At 33.5% G+C, this 22,691-nt stretch overlaps 1 protein-coding gene across 1 annotated transcript in view; it reads left to right on the top strand.

The window, feature by feature from the left end:
* The first annotated feature begins 123 nt into the window (after window positions 1-123).
* The window catches only part of LOC114334691 (39S ribosomal protein L2, mitochondrial), a 35,759-nt gene continuing 13,191 nt past the window's right edge, over window positions 124-22,691 (top strand). The window contains exon 1 of the mRNA XM_028284792.2: window positions 124-737. Within this exon, the coding sequence (XP_028140593.1) occupies window positions 263-737 (475 nt within the window). The 5' untranslated portion in view covers window positions 124-262. The remainder of the gene's footprint in view (window positions 738-22,691) is intronic.

The following is a 22,691-nucleotide window of genomic DNA, read 5'->3' as shown; positions in this document are numbered from 1 at the left end:
ATATGAGTTTCCATTGTTCCTCAAAAGGATATACATCTGTTAAACAGTTTTAATAAATATTGGTCTAGTTATACAATTGATATTATTCAAAAATTCCATATTTTTTCCAGTTGTGCTGAACAGCATGAAGATCGTGTGATTCATGTATTTGTCTAAATGTCAAATGTCATAATGTCAATGCATAACCTAACCTTAATGTTCATTTATTTTATTCTAAAATAATTTTAAATAAAATAGAAAATAGTACTAACTCTAAACTAAAATGAATTCGTTAACCAGAACGTTATATAAATTAAATCCAGTTCTTGACAATTTACATATTTCTCCAATAATAAGTAGTGTCCGATATAAAGCAAAAATAGTACCCTTGCCTGCAATTGGTGGTGGAAGTGGAAATTGTTTTCGCAGAATAGTACATTATCCTGAAGAATACACGGTAAAACCTTTAGATGTAACCAATTTGGGAGGTCGAGATCCTAAAACAGGAAGGATGGTTGTAAAGGGAATCGGAGGTGGAATAAAACACAAGTACCATTGGATAGATTGGAAGAGGATTGGACCAAATGAAGAAGGAAAAGTACAGACTGAAAAGGTTATTAAAATTATTAAAGATGGATGTCGCACTGCAAATGTTGCTTTAGTTGCATATGGAGATAAATTGAAATACATTTTGGCCACTGTTAATATGAAACCTGGAGATATTATTAAAACTTCTTGCTATATTCCACGCATCCCTGGTAAGTAATTGGAATATGAGGATACCAAAATGTTAACATTTATATTTTATTTATTAGTTATGTTAATTATTTTAAACATCTTGGTTGCGTTTACAAATATTTATAAACTCCCGTTGAGTGCGTTATGAGGCATATATGTCCTGTAGTGAACCTTTGCTACAGTGCATTACAACAAAGCAGCTCCACATAGTGGATACATCAGTGAACCCCGCTCAGAACTCACCCTCTTTGATCCAACCGGTTTGCGGTTTATATGTAGGGGAGAGGGGAGCTCATAGCCTATCCATTCGAGCTGGTTCACGGAGAGGGGTTTGCCTTGTATGGATATGTGCCGTAACAGAGAATATCATATTGATATACAGTTTGTCTTAGACTAATTTATCAAGGGTATATTTATTTATTTTAACGGTAAAACCACAAAAGAATACAAGAAAATAGTGAAAGTAAAGGTCATGTACAAAAAAATCAAAAAATCAATGAATAAAAGATTCGAACATTCAAAAATTTATTGACTACGTTTACAAAAAAAAATTGTTGAATTGTAGTAAGTCAATTTGATATATCGTCGGCTTACTGCCAAAACCAACTAACTCCATTTTTAAAAGTTTTGAGAAATCTAACTTTTAAGCTTTAATTTGAAATGAAAAATCGTCTGAATTTAAATAATGATTTAATAATTGAAAAATATGACAAAAATATTTTTCAGTTCTTAAATAATTTTTTAAATTCAGTTGATCTTCAATTTCAAATTAAAGTTTAAAAAGTAGATCTCTCAAAATTTTAAAAATGGAGTTAGTCGGTTTTGGCAGTAAGCTGACAATATATAAAATACATGAGATAATGTGTATATACAATATAACATATAGAAATATAAATACATTCACGCACATTTACAAAATAAAACATCGGAAAACATGGTGAGCAATATTCATGTCCATGATACTGCTTTAAAATGATCGAAATATTCACTAACAGAGTAAAAAGCAAATCTCAGTAGATATTTTTTCAGAAAGACTTTAAATTTATTGATTGTAAGGTTTTTAAAATCCATAGGATTTATAGGTGTAGGACATTATAATATGTTAAAATCAATTGAGTTTTTTTGTGATTTACTCAAACGATATTTGACTGTTCTGATATTATTTGCACCTCTTGTGCTGTAATTATGCAAGTCAGACTGTTTAACTAAAGTATCTGTAGTTTTGTGTGTTTCCACGAGAACATTGTATAGAAAATTGGAAAGAAATCCTTTGTAAAAGGTATAAAATTTTTTTATTAAAAATCCCTTAAAAGGGCTACATCACAACAAAACGTTTTCGATTTTTATAAAAAATCATCATCAGTGTTCGATCTAAAAATAAGTATAACCGATTTAATGAATATAAAGTTATTATTTAAATTTTGACAAAGGTTAGAGCAAGTTGGTTATACTTACAAACTGGATGCTAGCTGAGCCACAAAAGAAAAATATCTGGGTAAAAACCCTTTACATAAAATATAGATGCCTTAAAAGTGCATACTTCAAGAAAAAGGCCTGTGATGGTCACATGGCAAACAGGATAATGCCCTAAGGTAAGGTATACTGGTTTCCCAACACGTGGGATCCAAATTGAGTTGATCACATTTCAATGACTTAATGGCAACTGAATGAGGAATGAGTGATGTTTCTGAAAGGTGTCAAAAGACAGATGGACAACGTGACGTGGAATTTACCCTGTATTACGACAGCCAACTAATTGTTAGTAAAATATTTAATGAAAATTTACATAGTAATAACAAACATCAACAAAGTTGTGGCTATATAGTACATTGTTTACCAGGTAGGAAAAGCTTAACATTCCTGGACGACTGTGAAGATTGCTAAGTCGAGGCGCAAGCCGAGACTTAGCAACACAGAGTCCAGGAATGTGGCTTTTCCTACGAGGTAAACATACTATTTTTCCGCAAATCGTTTAAAATTCGACAGATATTGATTGATTTAAAAAAAACGCGATAATTTTATTCCCAAATAAATGGTGCTTTGAAATTCCTAATAAAATTACTTGGGTTACTATGGAAACGTATTGAGGTTGAATTGTCAAACTTGACACTTATAAATTTAATTGCTGGTGTTCTCGAAAGTAAAATGATAAGTGATGATGAAATTTCCATTCCTGGGACTCCTCCAGAGCTGGTTGAGGCAGTGAATACTGCTTCATTAGAATTATTGCCAAAGAAATCAAGAGAAAAGTACGAAAATGCATACAGACGTTTTATGGATTATCGCATGAGTAAAAATACGAGTTCTTTCTCAGAAAATGTTGTAATGGCATACTTCCTAGACCTTTGTTTAAAGATGAAATCTTCAACATTATGGGCCAATTATTCAATGCTGAAGTCAACCCTTGCACTTAAACACAATGTAGATATATCTACATACTCAAAACTTCGTTCTTTATTGAAACGGCAAGCTCAAGGTTATAGGGCAAAGAAATCTAAGATTTTAACGAAGGAAGAAATTGAAAAATTTATCCAGGAAGCTCCAGATAAAGAAAATTTAATGATTAAGGTAATTTACAAGGTTTTAATAGCAATGTGTTTTCTATCATTTATGTAGAACACTAACAACTGTACGGAAATATCATTTCCTTACAGTAAGGAAGTCCTGACTTTTTCTTCAAGAAATTTTGACAGGAATGTCAAAATTTCCTGGCGATTTGCGGAAAATTACATTTAAGTAAGTACCTTGAATATGTAAGATGAACGTAAAGTATGAAATGATTTTTATAATAAGAAATAGCCAAAATCTATGCAGCCATCTATACATGTTCCTATTCAAATTGAAGTAAGTCCAACTGTGCTGTTGAAAATTTGATTTACTATGAATTAAAAGGAGTGTTTGGTTTAATTGTACCAATGGCAGAGTAAATTAGAGAGTCTGTGGTAAATGAAAGTCTGATATTAAAGTAGTGTTGAAATTAAGATAAGTTGTATGAGTCACAGGAGGAAACTGATATGATATAATGATATGTGAATTAATTGGTTAAGGTACCTGAGTGTTGATATTGGAAGTGAAGAAGAATATCAATTGAACTAATAACCTGGCAAAAGTATGAGGTCCTTTTATGTAACATAAGCATCTAGGACTAAACATGTTTATGAAATAGGGATTTTTTCTATTTTTTATTTTTTGTACCAAGTTATCGAGTTGAATTGAAAAGGTTTAAAACTGGATGGATGTATGAAGGTGTATTGGAAAACAAGCAATATGTGTAAAATTAGAAGGTAGTGAATAATTTGTGATTTGATATCAGAATTTTTTACTTTAATGAGGTGTGATGAAATTCTGATATCAAATCACAAATTATTCACTACCTTCTAATTTTACACATATTGCTTGTTTTCCAATACACCTTCATACATCCATCCAGTTTTAAACCTTTTCAATTCAACTCGATAACTTGGTACAAAAAATAAAAAATAGAAAAAATTCCTATTTCATAAACATGGTTAGTCCTAGATGCTTATGTTACATAAAAGGACCTCATACTTTTGCCAGGTTATTAGTTCAATTGATATTCTTCTTCACTTCCAATATCAACACTCAGGTACCTTAACCAATTAATTCACATATCATTATATCATATCAGTTTCCTCCTGTGACTCATACAACTTATCTTAATTTCATCAGACTTTCATTTACCACAGACTCTCTAATTTACTCTGCCATTGGTACAATTAAACCAAACACTCCTTTAATTCATAGTAAATCAAATTTTCAACAGCACAGTTGGACTTACTTCAATTTGAATAGGAACATGTATAGATGGCTGCATAGATTTTGGCTATTTCTCATTATAAAAATCATTTCATACTTTACGTTCATCTTACATATTCAAGGTACTTACTTAAATGTAATTATAGCCACAACTTTGTTGATGTTTGTTATTACTATGTAAATTTTCATTAAATATTTTACTAACAATTAGTTGGCTGTCGTAATACAGGGTAAATTCCACGTCACGTTGTCCATCTGTCTTTTGACACCTTTCAGAAACATCACTCATTTCGCATTCAGTTGCCATTAAGTCATTGAAATGTGATCAACTCAATTTGGATCCCACGTGTTGGGAAACCAGTATACCTTACCTTAGGGCATTATCATGTTTGCCATGTGACCATCACAGGCCTTTTTCTTGAAGTATCTATATTTTAGTAGTACTTTTAAGGCATCTATATTTTATTTAAAGGGTTTTTACCCAGATATTTTTCTTTTGTGGGTCAGCTAGCATCCAGTTTGTAAGTATAACCAACTTGCTCTAACCTTTGTCAAAATTTAAATAATAACTTTATATTCATTAAATGGGTTATACTTATTTTTAGATCGAACACTGATGATGATTTTTTATAAAAATCGAAAACGTTTTGTTGTGATGTAGCCCTTTTAAGGGATTTTTAATAAAAAATTTTTATACCTTTTACAAAGGATTTCTTTCCAATTTTGTGATTGATGGTATACAGTTAACTACAGGAAAACTTTTTCTTTTCCTTGTGAACATTGTATAGCTGTAGTGTTGGCAAGGGCATTATTTCATATTTAATAAATAATGGTTTGCAAGATTCCAAGTAACCAACTTTTGCAATTATTCTAATTGCTTTTTTTCCAATTTAAATATTGTTAGTGCATTGCAAGAGTTTCCCCACAAAATAACGCCATAGCTTAAAAACGAATGGAAAAGAGAAAAATAAATTGTTCTTAAGGTATCAACACTTGTAATAAATTTTAGTTGTCTAAGTAAAAATAAAGTACTTGAAAGTTTGCCTTTGAGATGGTCAATATGGTTATACCAAGTCAGTGTGTTGTCAATTTTCATGCCCAGCAATTTTACAGTATTTTTTTCCAGCATCGAATGGATTAGATGAAATGAATAGATTTTGAGTTTTGCTGTCATTTAGTCTAAGTTTATTTGCTGCGAACCATGATTGAGCATTTGAATTTACATTCGTAGAAGTGGTTTCTAAAAGAGAACGATTTCTGTCAGAAAAAATAAAAGTAGTGTCGTCTGCAAATAATACTGTTTTACATGGAGTAAATACTGTTTTACATAAAAGACAATTAAACAATAAAATTTGTAAAATAATACAGTATATCAAATCACAGAAGGTGAAAAATGTCACATATGAATTTAAATCATTAAACTCCTAAGTAGCCTTTTGAAGATATTAATGTTTGGACAGAATGGATCCAGAAGCATGTCATTGCAAAAGCTAGCATTCTGGACAAGAGAAAATGAAGAGCATACTCAGTCCTATGAAAAGGAATATAAAAGAGTGCAGTGTGTCGAGTTCTATGTATTGTGTTTAAGTACACATTATCCAATAACGAGTGACAATTAATAGCATTGTTTAGAATTTTTAATAGAAATAACATATCAGCTCTCAACCTGCGGTTCTACAGTGTAGCAATGTTAAATTGAGACATTATTCCAGAATAATCTATGAGGAAATTTTCAGTATTTCTTGTATTAATATGTGCTTTAAAAGCTAAAGATCTTAGAAACTTCCGCTGAACGCTCTCCAATCCATCAATGTAGACTTGATGAAATGGGGACCAAACAACAGAGTAGTATTCAAGACCTGAGCGCACTAGAGAGCAGTACAGTAATTTGAATACAGTAGGTGAGATATCATGACTGTTACGATAAATGAAACCAAGATTGCGAAATCCTGTTTCCTTAATTTTAAGAAAATGGCTTTTAAATGTCAATGTACAATGCAATAATACACCCAAATCTCTAATCTCAGTAACTGAATGCAATATTACATCATTAAGAACATATCTATTAGCTGTTAGATTATTTATACAACCAAATGAAATACAAGAATATTTAGTCGGATTTAAGCTTAATTCCTTAACATACACACTCGAATTAAATCGAGCGCACTAAACTTGCCAAAATGTGCACACTCAAGATAATTCGAGCGACGTTATATTTTATGTTTCTATAGTTTATCACACTCGAATGCAATCAAGAATTGAAAATAACAATGTGAGAGCAAAAAAACAAACGTTTTATTGATATTTGTCATTTACCTGGGATTGTAGGCTATTGGGACCGTGCAAGTTCGGAAAAGCGACACCTGGTTTCTTCACTCTGCACTTTTATTCGCACTTTTAATTATATTGGCCAATCATATGGTCCTGATTACTGGATAATTGTCAAGGCCATAGTCCAAAAAAAATAATAAGAAGAAAAAATAAGATTTAAGTTATGTTATTAAAACGTAAACAATTGTATGTAGTAAATAAAATTAGTTATTAAAATGCAGTACTGCAAGCAAAATACAATTAATTAAATTTACCTTTATATAATAATTGCATATCATATCAATATTGTGAAGCAATATATAATTTTTCTTCTTAAATGACAATAGGTATGAAATGTACGTCAATTTGACAATTTCAATTGACAATATGAATTATTTAAGAAAGTTGCAATATTTCTCCACTATTCGCACACGATCGTTTCGCGTATCCCTTCCGAGTATTTGCACACCGCGAATACCAATTACTTATTCAAGTATAAAAATATCATTTTCTTCTTATAACTTATTAGGGACGTATATCCTTCATATTCATATTCTGATTCTGAAAATTAGAAATAATACCAAAATATCCGATATACTCAGGTTTACTTTCTGTAATCACAAAATGAGTCACTGTTTACAAATTATCCCACTGTTGTGTCATATTACAATATTTTACTATGTTCTGCAATCTTATCAAAATCCAAAATTGTAATAAAAATTTTGATTATTTTTGTAATTTTGTAATTTCTTTGTCAAAACAACATTCTAAATTGTCTCTTTTTACATTAAAAAAAAAAATTGATTTTTTTGGCCGGTATTTTTCAAAAAAATTGTGCATTAAGGGGTTAAACCATTTTTTTTTACCATAAATTATTAACATCTTGCCAGAGATCTCTATCTGATACATCATGTATGTAACGAAATAATTTAATATCATCAGCAAGTAGTAGAAAGTGTGAGTTTTTGATAGTCTTATCAATATCGTTAATGAACAAGTTATATGGGGGCAGTCCGATAAGTACTTAGCCTACAAAAGAAAAAGGAAAATTTTGGAAAAGTGGCAATTTATTTCTCTACATAGTCTCCTTTTAGCTCGATACACTTGACCCAGTGACGCTCCAACTTCTTTAACCCGTTTGAAAAATACCTTTTCTCGAGGTCTGCAAAATAGGCTTCCGTGGCGGCGATGACCTCCTCATTCGACTTAAATTTCTGCCCAGCGAGTGTCTTTCTCAAGTTTGGAAACAAATAGTAGTCGCAAGGGGTCAAATCTGGAGAATACGGTGGATGGTGTGGTGGATGACCAATTTGGCCATAGAGACGGCGGAGGTGTGAGCAGGTGCATTGTCATGGTGGAAGAGCACTTTTTCTTTGCCAAATGGGGTCGTTTTTTCTTCAATTCGGCGTCGAATCGGCCCAATAATTTGGCATAATAGGGCCCTGTGATCGTTTTGCTCTTCTTCAAGTAGTCGATATAGATCGCACCTCGTGAATCCCAGAAAATGCTGGCCATCACCTTTCCGGCCGATTAGACAGTCTTCGCCTTCTTCAGAGCACGTTCGCCAGGCGCGGTCTACTCTTTCGACTGTTCCTTGGTTTCTGGTGTATACCAGTGAATCCATGTTTCGTCGAAAGTTATGAAACGTAAAAACTACACACTTAAATAGCGTCAAACACTGCTCTAAAGTGGTCTCACGGTTACGCTTATTGTCTGAAGTGAGCAAACGCATGCATCTGTGTACGTATGCGTGCTTATGAGTACCTGTATGTATTTGTTTGTTGTTCTGAAATGTCAACATTTACATACCTTTCAAAATTTTGGCTTTCTATTAGCATTTTGATACAACCAGACAATGTTCTAACTCTGGCTTTCTTTAATTGTAGCATTTAATCACTTGTAACGCCGACCTGAAGATGATCTGTATAATGTAGATATCGAAACCGGTCGTCGAAGTAAATTAAATGATTGTGAGTAAGTCTCTAAAACCATTTTATTTTTAAAAAAATCTGTTGAATAGACTGTTGAGTAGATAGGAGAACTATAACATACAGAACTATAAAAAAATGTACAGGGTGCTATTAAAAAAATTAAAGTTAGGGGTTGTAACTAAGGGATGAATATTTAGGTGATAATTTTTTTCTACGCCATATTAAAGTGTATTACAAATGGAATAGATCAGTTTTTGTCCCATTCAAAAATCTCTATTCGTTTAAGAAATATAGCCTGGATAAATTAGTCTGAGACACATAATTAACAAAAATAAACTGATATTTTCTTGATTACTTACGAACCGATTTTATTTTTAAAAATCTATTGAATAGACGATAGAAGACCACATCCAAAACTATAAAAAAATGTACAGGGTGCTATTAAAAATTTAAAGTTGGGGGTTTTAACTAAAGGATGCATATTTAGGGGATGATTTTTTTCTAAGCCATATTAAAGTGTATTACAAATGGAATAGATTAGTTTTTGTCCCATTCGAAAATCTCTATTTGTTTAAGAGATATAGCTAGATTTATAGTATGTTATAAAAACTATTTAGAGAATAAATGAAGCAAAGAAACGCAGACTTACTCACAATCATTTAATTTACTTCGACGACCAGTTTCGATATCTACAATATACAGATCATCTTCAGGTCAGCGTTACAAGCGATTAAATGCTACAATTAAAGAAAGCCAGAGTTAGAACATTGTCTGGTTGTATCAAAATGCTAATAGAAAGCCAAAATTTTGAAAGGTATGTAAATGTTGACATTTCAGAACAACAAACAAATACATACGTATGCACCCATATGAGCAAACAGGTACTCATAAGCACGCATACGTACACAGATGCATGCGGTTTATGACTATTTGTTAAATTAAATTAAATTAAAAAAAAAATAATTTTGATCTACTTACATGCCGTTACAAGGGATGATTTGTTAGTTCATCAGTAACATGTTTAAACGTCCAGATTATGTTGTTATTAAACATGTTACTGATGAACTTACAAATCATCCCTTGTAACAGCATGTAAGTAAATCAAAATTAATTTTTTTTTTGTAATTCAATTTAATTTAACAAATAGTCATAAACCACATGCATCTGTGTACGTGTGCGTGCTTATGAGTACCTGTTTGCTCATATGTGTGCATACATAATATGTATTTGTTTGTTGTTCTGAAATGTCAACATTTACATACTGTTTAGGCAATACGTAAAGTATCCTTAACAATAGTAACCTATACTTATTGTACGGTTATAGAGTATATTCCCATAGGTAAGCTGGTTAAGAGTAGATAACGATTTTTCATATGTAATTTAAAGTATTATCTGCATAAATGGCACAAAGAATATTTGCTACGAGAGGTATATGGTTCAAAATGCATACAGTATCACGACTAATAAGTTATGTTCACATACATGTAGAGTACTTACAGTTTTATTCCTTGATGACGTGTCACATCAGAGCTCTGATTGAATTCCATAATCCATTTGGTTCATTTGTAAGGCACTCACTAATACGCTAAATAAATCATCGTCGATAATACTGAGCAGATTGAATTATCTGAGCGGTATAAAACGATAGCAAAAAAAGCCGGTAAAATGCGGCCTTTTTACGAATAGCGGGAGCGTCGATAGATTAGAGATGATTCTCGTTAGGAAGCTTTTTACGATCTGCCCCGGCGAGGGGTTCAAATGCGAGTCTCAACAATAACCTGGAGTTTCCAGAAAGGTTACATAAATACTACTTGAATTTTAAGTAATCAGTAGTACAGGGGCGTAACTAATTATTTTAGTGAGCCGTGTATAATATATTTATTGTACATATTGCCGGGGGCGACAGGCGAGAGAGATGGCCTATATCACCTCGAAGAGAGGGGATTGGCAAAGATGTGCACAACGATAAGAAATGTTTGAAGAAATTAGAGTTTATATACACAAGGGGTAACAACGATAAAATGGAGGAAAACGATAAGTTTTCCCCCTAGGGATAGATTTTAATCTTCCAGGGGAATCACAGCGATTTTCGTAATACCACGAAGAAAATCACCGTGAGTAGTGTGAATCTTGACAGTACGAACTAGACCATCCTTACCAGGCAATACATCTATTACCCTGGCAGTTGGCCATAAGAGTGGAGGAGTACCATCCTCCTTCAACAGAACCAAATCCCCGATCTTGACAGGGTCAGTAGGGTCGGTCCATTTATTTCTTTGCTGCAGGAGGCAAAGATAGTCTTTTTTCCACAATTTCCAAAATTGCTGTTGAATTTTACTAATACGCTGAAAAAGATTCAACCTATTTTCAGGTATCTCTGAAACACTTGGTTCAGGGGGCGCGGTTAAACTTCTTTGAACTAAGAAGTGAGCTGGAGATAGGAAAGCGAAGTCATTGGCGTCAGACGACATCCTAGTGATGGGTCTCGAATTTAGAATAGCCTCGATTTGGCATAATACTGTGTTAAACACTTCAAAGGTGAAGTGGGAATTTCCTATAATTCGATAGAGGTGATACTTCACACTCTTTATTCCTACCTCATGGAGGCCGAATTGATGGGGGTTGCGGGGAACACCCATCTTGAAAGTTATGGAGTTTTGAGTACAGAATTCCTTAATCTGTTCCGAATTATTTTGATTTAAGAAAAAATCATAGAATTCGCGCATTTCATTTTTTGCCCCATGGAAATTTGTGGCATTGTCGCTCCAAATAATACTGGGCGTGGATCTTCTGGCAATAAACCTTTTCAGAGTAAGAATATAGGCTTCTGCGCTTAATCCTGTGACGAGTTCGATATGAACACATTTAGTGCTCATGCAAATGAAATAGGCTACGTATGCTTTGTAAAGCGGTGCCTTCCTCAAATGTGAGGACTTAATTAAGAAGAACCCCCCATAGTCCACTGAGACGACTTGGAAGGGTCTAGTGGGGAGTACACGATCGGGATGCATATCTGCCATCTGTTGAACAGAATTGGGTGTCATGAATCGGAAACAGTTTACACACTTACGAATTAAGCGTTTAATCTGTCTTAATCCGTCAATTGGCCAGTACTTCATTTTGACATACGAAAGTACTGTTTGCGCGCCTGAATGTAATAACTTATGATGAGCTTGAGTCAAGATTAGTTCTACAACTCGACATTTAGAAGGAAGTAGAATGGGGTGTTTTTGATTATACGATATGGGGGCGTGTCGGAGACGTCCTCCCACACGAATCAGCCCATCATTATGTTGTAGGAAGGGGTTGAGTTTACGAATGGCTTTATTGGTCACGAGTTTAGCATTTTTCAATTCAAGAATCTCTTTTTTAAAGTAGATACTTTGGATATACCTGATGATCGCGTGATCAGCGATCTCCATTTCGGGTGGCGTCAATATATCCGTATCTCGTGGAGAGTTATTTATTTTCTTTTTAATATTACTGATGAATCTAAAAAGATAAGCGACAATTCTTTGAATTTTACGAAAAGAAGAAGATTTAGCGAATAGATTTTCAAAGGTGTCGTTGAGTTCGTGATTTGTTGCTATGTTTGAGACAACTAACTTCCTTAATTCAGGAAGATCATCCTGAAAATGAGGAATTTGATGAAGAGAAAAATCGATGGGATTGTCTCTAATAAAGCTAGGTCCGCATAACCAGTCTTCGGTGGTCTGGGGATTATCAAAGACATTTATCCCTCTGGAAGCGGGGTCAGCGATGTTTTCGTGACTTCTGACGAAATGGAAATCACAAGGAAAAGTTTCCAACAAGGAATTGACCTTTTGAATTCTGTTTTGTACAAAAATGTTCCAAATGTGTTTTTTAGAAAGTATCCAAGACAAGGCAATTGTAGAGTCAGCAAAGAGATGAGATGAAGATATACTCAAATTTTTCTTGAAGATGTGAAAAAGTCTATGAGCCAGAGTGACTCCCAACACTATTCCACAAAGTTCCAATTTGGGGATGGTGAGTTTATTTTTTAGCGGAGAAATTTTGTTTTTAGAAGCGATAAGCCGCGACGATACAGAAAAGTCTGAGTATGTCGCTTTGAGATACACACAAGTGCTGTATATTTTTTCCGATGCGTCGGTGAAAATAATTAATTGAACATCAACAACTTTCTTTTGTAAAAGTAAGCATCGAGGTACCTTGACCTCTTCTATAGTTTTGAATGTCGATAAGAGGTTTTGCCAATTTTTCATAATGATGGGTGAGTCAATGGGTTGATCCCAGTCCAATTTCTGGGACCATATTTCCTGTATCAAGAGCTTAGCGTTCACAAGGACAGGGGATAACCATCCTAGCGGGTCATACAAAGTAGCAATGTAGGAGAGAATAGTACGTTTAGTAACAACATTAGCCAATTTGAAGATAGGAGTTTTAAACGAAAAGTGGTCGCGTTCTGAATCCCAGAATATGCCTAAGACTTTATCAGATCCCGTGAAGTTAAGACTGACTTCAGAGACGGGATTTAAATTGTGTTGAGACAGAAATTCTGAAGAACTGCAGTTCCACTTGTGGAGGAGGAAACCATGGGTTTCTAGCAAAGAAGTTAATTGTTCGAAAAGACAACTTAATTCATGAAGACTGTCAGCACCGCTGATCAGGTCATCCATATAGATAGATTCTTGCAGAACACTAGTAGCAAGTTCGTGGGTATGTTTGTTGTTGTCAGCGATGTGCTTGATAACTCTTTGAGCGATAAATGGGCTACTTGGGAGCCCGAAGGGTAATCTTTGAAATTGATAGCACCGTAAAGGCTGCTGAATATTGTCCCTAAAGAGAAAATTTAACAGAAATGTTTCAGTGGGACAAATGGCGATTTGTAGGAACATAGCCTTGATGTCGCCTACTAGTGCGAATTTAAACTGACGAAACTTAGCGAGAATGTCAAAAAGTTCATGTTGGACGACATAACCTTTGTCTATGACGTCACTGAGGGAGATTCCCGTAGACGATTTATTGTTTGGATCGAAAACTATACGAGTGGAAGTAGTAGAGTTGGATTTGAAAACGGGAAAGTGAGGGAGAAAGTAATTAGGTTTACCTGAGTCATTTAGCATTTTTAACGGCACTTGAATTATTTGTCCGTTATTGAGATATTCCGATATAATGTCCTGATATTTTTCCAATAAATCAGGGTTGAGTTGAAAACGTTTCTCGAGACTGAGAAAACGTCTTTTTGCCGAGAGAAACGAATTTCCCATGTCTATATCTTCGATAGGGAGTTTGAGATTGAGTGTGGACTCATATCGTCCATTGGGGAGAACATTAACATGTTTTACAAAATTAATTTCAGCGGGGTGATCATTAATGAGATCGGTGTTCTGAGGAGCGGCTTCTTCCAGCTCCCAGAATTTTTGTAAATGATCGGATAGTTCCTCGTTGGACACTACCGGCTCATTTACGGCGGAAGGAGTGTTATGAGAACAACAAGTAACGAGAGAGTTTGAATAAAATTCCAAAGCCTTTTTAGTATTTTTCGACTTAAGAGCAAAGTCTGGAACTGACCCTGATATCGTGTACCCGAGTAGAGTGCGTTGAAGAACGGGAAGACCTTTTCCCAAACGAATTATTTCAGGTTGAATGATATCGTTATACAGGTCTGCACCGAGCAGGATACCAATTGGGGATGTTACATGGAACATCGGATCACCTAATGGTATCTCTGAGGGTATGTTTAGTTTGCTCGCCGAAATAGAAATTTGAGGAAGCGGATTTGTTATCTTTGGGAGTACAGAGCACGAGATGTCAAAAGGAACGTCGTTAGCGACAGCGAAAATTGTTGTATCTACAATAGATTGAGACGAGGATGAGGTGGAGTTAATTCCATTGATCCGTAATTTTCCATCTCTAGTGGTGAGTGACAGTTCCTTTACGAGGTCAGCACTAATAAATGAAACCTGTGAGGCCGAGTCTAAAAGTGCCTTTGCGAAGACCCTCTTGCCGCTAGGAGCGACAAGATAGACCTGGAGTGTGCTTAATAACACCAAATGATTATCAAGCGAGGCTGCAGATAGAGCCATTGAATGTGGAGTCGAATTTTGAAGATTAACTTCCGTTTCAGGAGCTCTAACATGTGAGGGCCCCTGTTGTGAATTACCCTGTGTATGGGAGTTATTTGAGATAGCGGTTTTATTATGATTATTTGAGTTGTGTTGGCCAACAGCCGCGGAAGGGTTACTATGACCCGTTTTGTCGAAATGGAGCAACGTGTGATGACGAGATTTACAAACTATGCAAGAGAATTTGGATTTACACTGATCGAGCATGTGAGACCCAAGACAATTAATACAAAATTTATTTTGTTTGACAAAACTAAAACGTTCTTTAGAATTCAACTGCTTGAACTGAGGACAAGAGTAGATCGAGTGAGAGTCGTTGCAATAGGAACATTTCTTAGGACCTAAGCGAGGCGAAAGGTTACTGGTAGAAGTGTCTGAGGCTAGGTGTAAAGAGTGTCTGGAAGTAGTAGTCGATTTTGGTTTTGATTGAGATTGAATATTCTCAAGATGAACAACGCGTGTCTCGATTTCCCCTAGAAAATGGACAAAATCAGGGGTAGCTTGGCTACCACCGGATTGGAACTCAAGAGCCCTAATGGTAGGTGCGTCGAGTTTCTGAGTAGCGATATGTATGAGAAGTAAATGCAAGAGATCTGAAGGGGGCCTATTCAAGTTCAATAGGGCCTTGAAATTATTTGACATGACCGTATGAAAATTTCTTAATTGTGAGTGATTTGCGTTTCCAGAAATAGGAGGCGCATCAAGAATTTGAGAGATGAGAGTTTTGATAAGCGATTTAGAGTTGGCGTACCTTTGTGTCAGGTTATCCCGGGCTATTTTGTAATTGTCACCTGTGAGTGGGATATGCTCGAGAAGCGTCAAAGGCTCGGAAGTTAGAAAACTTTTGAGGTAAATGAGTTTTTCCAGATCACTTAATGTAGTATCAGATCCTATTATTGTATCAAAGGTCTCAATGAATGAATTGTATTCAGTAACTAAGCCACTAAATGGTTTTAACTGAATACGAGGGAGGTTTACTGTTCGTTGCCTAGCCATAGACTGTGAGGTTAGAGAAGAATTAGGGTCAAATTGGAGGGAGGGGGTAGCAGTCACATTAGAACTTTCAATGACCTCTAACCTTTCTTCCAATAGAGAAATTGTATCCAAATATTTATCAAAAACCACAGAGGAATCAGTAGAGGGGGTAGGTTCCTCGGGGATCGTCTCCAGCACATTTTGAGCATCGCGGAAAAGTCCGTAAGAATGTTTGAGTTGTGAAATTATTTCACGAATTTTATATTTGTTTAGAGAATTAAGAGTTGTGGGAACCGAATCAGCCAACTTGGTTATATCAAGTTTTGCGGTGAGCCTCTGTCGGTTATATTTTGATCGGTCAGCCATGTTGCGAGAATGTGAGATTAGATAGATTATTTGCAAATGTCTAAACCTATAAATCGATGCGAAAATGAGAGAATATGTACAATATATTATATATTACACGTTTAATAGTGTGAGATTGGCTTAATAGTATCACCCTGTATGAGCGCAGATTAGTATATGAAATGCAAAACTATAAAATTTCAAAATATATGCAATTTTCCAAAATGGGTATTTTTCAGCAAGTGTGAGACACCCTTAACAAGTATTTAAATTAATTAAATTGAAGGAAAAAACAATTATTTATTTTCTATAGTTTTCTAGAAGTGTAAAATGAGCTTAAGCGAAGCTAAATGTAGCAAAAACTTACAATTTATGCAAGAAAACAAAATTATTTTTAATAATTTTTGTAACCTGTGAACCAGGCTTAATCGGATTCAAAATTATAAATTTAATTTAAATCAAAAGGTTGAACAAACAATGTTAAAATTATAACACCCGTACTATCAGCCAAGAAATGAGTACACTTTTTGTATACTATAAACAGAAAAATATATTTACGAAAATAAAATAATGTAATATATGCAAATATTTTTTCATACAAACAAAACGACTCCTTTATTTGAACAAAGCAAGTAGTTTCTGAAATTGCACGTGTAGACCGGGCTTAACAACCTACCAGCTATTGTAGAGACGTGCTGGGTTAAATACTGAGAATTTGAGTGCAGAAAGAGAGGAATATTTTATTTTTGTGCCGGGGCGGCGTGGCTTGGAAATTTCCAAATGCAACAGAAAGACACTATAAATGAAAAACCGTTATTCTCAGAATAGAGATTATCAAAATATGCAAATACGAAGGACCTTGAGGATTTAATTAATAAATAATTAATATGATACGGCTCGATGGAACAGAAATGTTTAGGCAATACGTAAAGTATCCTTAACAATAGTAACCTATACTTATTGTACGGTTATAGAGTATATTCCCATAGGTAAGCTGGTTAAGAGTAGATAACGATTTTTCATATGTAATTTAAAGTATTATCTGCATAAATGGCACAAAGAATATTTGCTACGAGAGGTATATGGTTCAAAATGCATACAGTATCACGACTAATAAGTTATGTTCACATACATGTAGAGTACTTACAGTTTTATTCCTTGATGACGTGTCACATCAGAGCTCTGATTGAATTCCATAATCCATTTGGTTCATTTGTAAGGCACTCACTAATACGCTAAATAAATCATCGTCGATAATACTGAGCAGATTGAATTATCTGAGCGGTATAAAACGATAGCAAAAAAAGCCGGTAAAATGCGGCCTTTTTACGAATAGCGGGAGCGTCGATAGATTAGAGATGATTCTCGTTAGGAAGCTTTTTACGATCTGCCCCGGCGAGGGGTTCAAATGCGAGTCTCAACAATAACCTGGAGTTTCCAGAAAGGTTACATAAATACTACTTGAATTTTAAGTAATCAGTAGTACAGGGGCGTAACTAATTATTTTAGTGAGCCGTGTATAATATATTTATTGTACACATACCTTTCAAAATTTTGGCTTTCTATTAGCATTTTGATACAACCAGACAATGTTCTAACTCTGGCTTTCTTTAATTGTAGCATTTAATCACTTGTAACCGCCGACCTGAAGATGATCTGTATATTGTAGAGATCGAAACCGGTCGTTGAAGTAAATTAAATGATTGTAAGTCTGTGTTTCTTTATCTTTACTTCATTTAAAATGAACTCACATATGCAACCCATTCAACATTTATTTAGAGAATATTCAGCAAATCTTTCAAGCAATCCCTGGTCTTTTTGGAGACATGTTAATGCTGCTTGTGGGTCTAATGCTTATCCTAATGTAATGTCTAATGAAGGTGGGGATGTAATAGCTCAGTGTGATGGGAAAGAACTGTATTTTTTTCCTTTGTAAACCTTTACGACAAAATTTTCAATTTATCATTGTCATCATCTGTATTTCCACATTATTGGAAAAATAGTTTTCTTACTCCTATCTATAAATCTGGCAGTTGTGAGTGTGTAAATAATTATAGAGGTATAACTATTCAATCCGCAATGCCAAAACTTTAAGATAAATTGGTATCAATAAATCTTACTTAGGCTTGCCGAAACATAATTATTATTGATGAACAACATTTTTCGTTACATACATGATGTATCAGATAGAGATCTCTTGCAAGATGTTAATAATTTATGGTCGAAAAAAATGGTTTAACCCCTTAATGCACATTTTTTTTTTGAAAAATACCGGCCAAAAAAATCAATTTTTTTTAATGTAAAAAGAGACAATTTAGAACGTTGTTTTGATAAAGAAATTACCAAAATAATCAAAATTTTTATTACAATTTTGGATTTTGATAAGATTGCAGAACATAGTAAAATATTGTAATATCACACAACAGTGGGATAATTTGTAAACAGTGACTCATTTTGTGATTACAGAAAGTAAACCTGAGTATATCGGATATTTTGGTATTATTTCTAATTTTCAGAATCAGAATATGAAAATAGTTTTTATAACATACTATAAATCTAGCTATATCTCTTAAACAAATAGATTTTCGAATGGGACAAAAACTAATCTATTCCATTTTTAATACACTTTATTATGGCTTAGAAAAAAATCATCCCCTAAATATGCATCCCTTAGTTAAAACCCCCCAACTAAAAATTTTTAATAGCACCCTGTACATTTTTTTATAGTTTTGGATGTGGTCTTCTATCGTCTATTCAATAGATTTTTAAAAATAAAATCGGTTCGTAAGTAATCAAGAAAATATCAGTTTATTTTTGTTAATTATGTGTCTCCAGACTAATTTATCCAGGCTATATTTCTTAAACGAATAGAGATTTTTGAATGGGACAAAAACTGATCTATTCCATTTGTAATACACTTTAATATGGCGTAGAAAAAAATGATCACCTAAATATTCATCCCTTAGTTACAAACCCTAACTTTAATTTTTTTAATAGCACCCTGTACGTTTTTTTATAGTTCTGTATGTTATAGTTCTTCTATCTATTCAACAGTCCATTCAACAGATTTTTTTTAAATAAAATGGTTTCGTAAGTAGTCAAGAAAATATCATAGTCTGTTCTTTAACGGTAAAATATTGCAAAATCTCTAAATTTTAAAGAACCGCTTGGATTGACATGAAATTTGGCATACACATAGCTAACAAGTCAAAGAAAAAAAGTGATATTGTGCCGATATGGGCTTTTGCCCTGGGGGTGGTTTCCACCCCCTCTTGGGGGTGAAAAAATATTCGTCCAAAGAAAGTCACGAAATGGATAAACTGGCTAATTTTAAGTAACTTTTGTTCTATAGAGTTTTTTCACTAAGTCAATACTTTTCGAGTTATTTGGCAGTGTATATGTTCATTTTTTCAACAAAATAACCACGCTTTTAGACGGTTTTTCGCAAATAACTCAAATAGTAAGTATTTTGTCGAAAAAACATTCTTAGCAAAAATATAGCCTGTAAAATTTTTTAAAAAATGGTGTATATATCACGTCTCTACACCTAGTAGAAGTAGAGTTATAGCTAATGAAAAATAGGTTCATATTCGTCAAATTCCAAATGGAATATTTTAACGTGAAATAACCAAAAATGTAGCACATTTCGGGGAAAACTCATTACAACTTATTTAAAGTGTTTAAAAAAGCTTCATTTTGTTTTATAAAAAAAATTTCTAGCATCAAAATTAAACAAGTTACGCTCAAAATAAAGTTAGTCCCATTTGGTTTTGGTAAAAAAATCGAGAAAATCACCCTCTAATTAGTACCTTAAATGAACTTAATCGTTACGACTTCACAAGTTTCTTGACTCGTGTATATATTGTTTATATATAATCTGTAAGTTTCATCGGTTCAAAGTCCTTATTATTGAAAGGGCTATAGTTAAAAGGGGTTGAACGAGTCATTGATCACGAATGTATGCAAATTTAGAAACACCAAATCTTAATCAATTTTTGTCTAACAGAAAAACAAAAAAATACATGATATTCAGAAAAGCAAATCTGACTTTTTTTTTGTTTTTCGAGATTTTTGGTATCTCTAACATATTTTAAGTTATTTTGAAAAAAAGCATATTTTTCAAAATTTAAATTTTTAAAAATTTTACTTTGAAACCAAATTTTTTCAAAAATAAGCACTTTGAATCGATAAAACTTACAGATCATATAAAGACAACATAAGTAAAATAATTTGTGGAGCGGTAACGATTAATTTCATTTAAGTTGCTAATTAGGGGGTGGTCTTCCCGATTTTTTTTTGCAAAAACAAAAGGGGCCAACTTTATTTTGAGCGTAACTTGCTTAAATTTAATGCTAGAAACTTTTTGTAAAAACAGAAATAAAGCTTTTTTTAAACACTTTAAAAAAGTTATAATGGGTTTTCCCCAAAAAGTGCTTAATTTTTTGGATATTTCACGTCGAAACATTCTATTTGAAATTTGGTGAACATGAATCTATTTTTCATTGGCTATAACTCTGGTTCTACGAGATTCAGAGACCTAACGCGTACACCATTTTTTATACTTTTTTATAAGCTATATTTTTGCTAAGAACGTTTTTTTTTCGACAAAATACTTACTTTTTGAGTTATTTGCGAAAAACCGTCTAAAAATGTGGATATTTTGTTGAAAAATGAACATATTCACTCGCAAATAACTCGAAAAGTGTTGACTTGGCGAAAAAGCTCTATAGAACAAAAGTTACTTAAAATTAGTCAGTTTACCCATTTCAGGACTTATTTTGGACATATATTTTTTCACCCCCAAAAGGGGGTGAAAGTCACCCCCAAAAGGGGGTGAAAGTCACCCCCAGGGCAAAAGCACACATCGGCACAATATCACTTTTTTTCTTTGACATGTAAGCTATACGTATGCCAAGTTTCATGTCAATCCAAGCGGTTCTTTAAAATTTAGAGCAAAAACCGTGAAAGAATGGACTGACTATCAGTTAATTTTTTGTTTTTGATAAAATTAATCAAGATAGTTAAAAAATAGAATAAAAAATAAATATGCTTTATTGTCACTGAAAATTTTACAATTTTATGGTCAAAGCTTACATATGTAGAGTCAGAAAATAACAATAACAAATCATCTAAACCATTTTATTTTTGATTAATTATTTATATGGGAAATAAGCCACAATTAAAATGAAAAAAATAATTTTATTAACGTTTCGACGCCCAAATCGGGTGCCGTTGTCAAAATACAAAATACTATTTATTTATAAAATTTTATTTTTTAAAAAATCTGTTGAATAGACGATAGAATAGACATACAAAACTATAAAAAAAATGTACACGGTGCTATTAAAAAAAATTAAAGTTAGTTTTTGTCCCGTTCGAAAATCTCTATTCCTTCAAGAAATATAGCATATAGCCTGGACAAATTAGTCTGGGACACATAATTAACAAAAATAAACTGATATTTTCTTGATTACTTACGAACCGATTTTATTTTTAAAAAATCTGTTGAATAAACGATAGAAGATCACATCCAAAACCATAAAAAAATGTAGTGGGTACTATTAAAAAAATTAAAGCTAGGGGTTGTAACTAAGGGATGAATATTTAGCTGATCATTTTTTTCTACGCCATATTAAAGTGTATTACAAATGGAATAGATCAGTTTTTGTCCCATTCGAAAATCTCTATTGGTTTAAGAGATATAGCCTGGATAAATTAGTCTGGGACACCATGTATGTGTGGTGTAACTATAAAATAATGAAATAATCCTGTTTGGAGCAACTGAGAATCTGGCAGAGACACTGCATCTGTTATTAATAATTGAAGTTTATAGATTGAACATGACTTCAACCAGCAATTTGCCACATCCAGAACTAATTTAGCTCTCTACATCCACATCCAGAACTAATTTAGTCTTCTAGTTTGTTGTGGTTAGACAAGGCGGAAACGGCGGGTTCGTTGGGAAAAATATTCCCATGAGATATTTTTGCATAATCACGTTCGTGAGACATCCCAGAATAAGGTTCAAGAGGTCGCCCACGAGAAAAGTGGGCCAATTTTTTTTTAACAATTTTTTTTAATCAAATTGCAAAAATCAATATTTTGGCCCGGACTAATTTTTTTTTAGGTTTTTTGGACCATTCTGGACAAAAAAGTTCTCTTATAATTTTTCTCTAAAGTTGGTCTTTTTCGAGTTATAAGCAAGTTAAAATTTGAAAAACGCGAAAATGGCCATTTTTAAGGCTTAATAACTCGGTCAAAAATCATTATTTTGAAAGTCAGAAAGTGACTAAATCAAAGTTTAAAGTTGCCGTTACATGATCCTGAAGAAATCTGTGTCATTAATTTACTACTAAGCTGTTATTTTTAATTAATAACAATGAGTGGTTGTATCGTATTGACGCTGCTGTAAATGTGAGTGCGAGTAAGATGCACAATTTGGACTACTGGAATAGCTTCTCTCTCGCACTCAGCATTTACAGCCCCGCACACGTGCATGGCACTTATTATTATTACTTAAAAATAACAG

This window comes from Diabrotica virgifera, chromosome 2 (genome assembly GCF_917563875.1).
Source record: "Diabrotica virgifera virgifera chromosome 2, PGI_DIABVI_V3a".
NCBI lineage: Eukaryota > Metazoa > Arthropoda > Insecta > Coleoptera > Chrysomelidae > Diabrotica > Diabrotica virgifera.
Note: the sequence above shows the minus strand (reverse complement) of the source record. Positions and strands in the feature narration are given on the sequence as shown.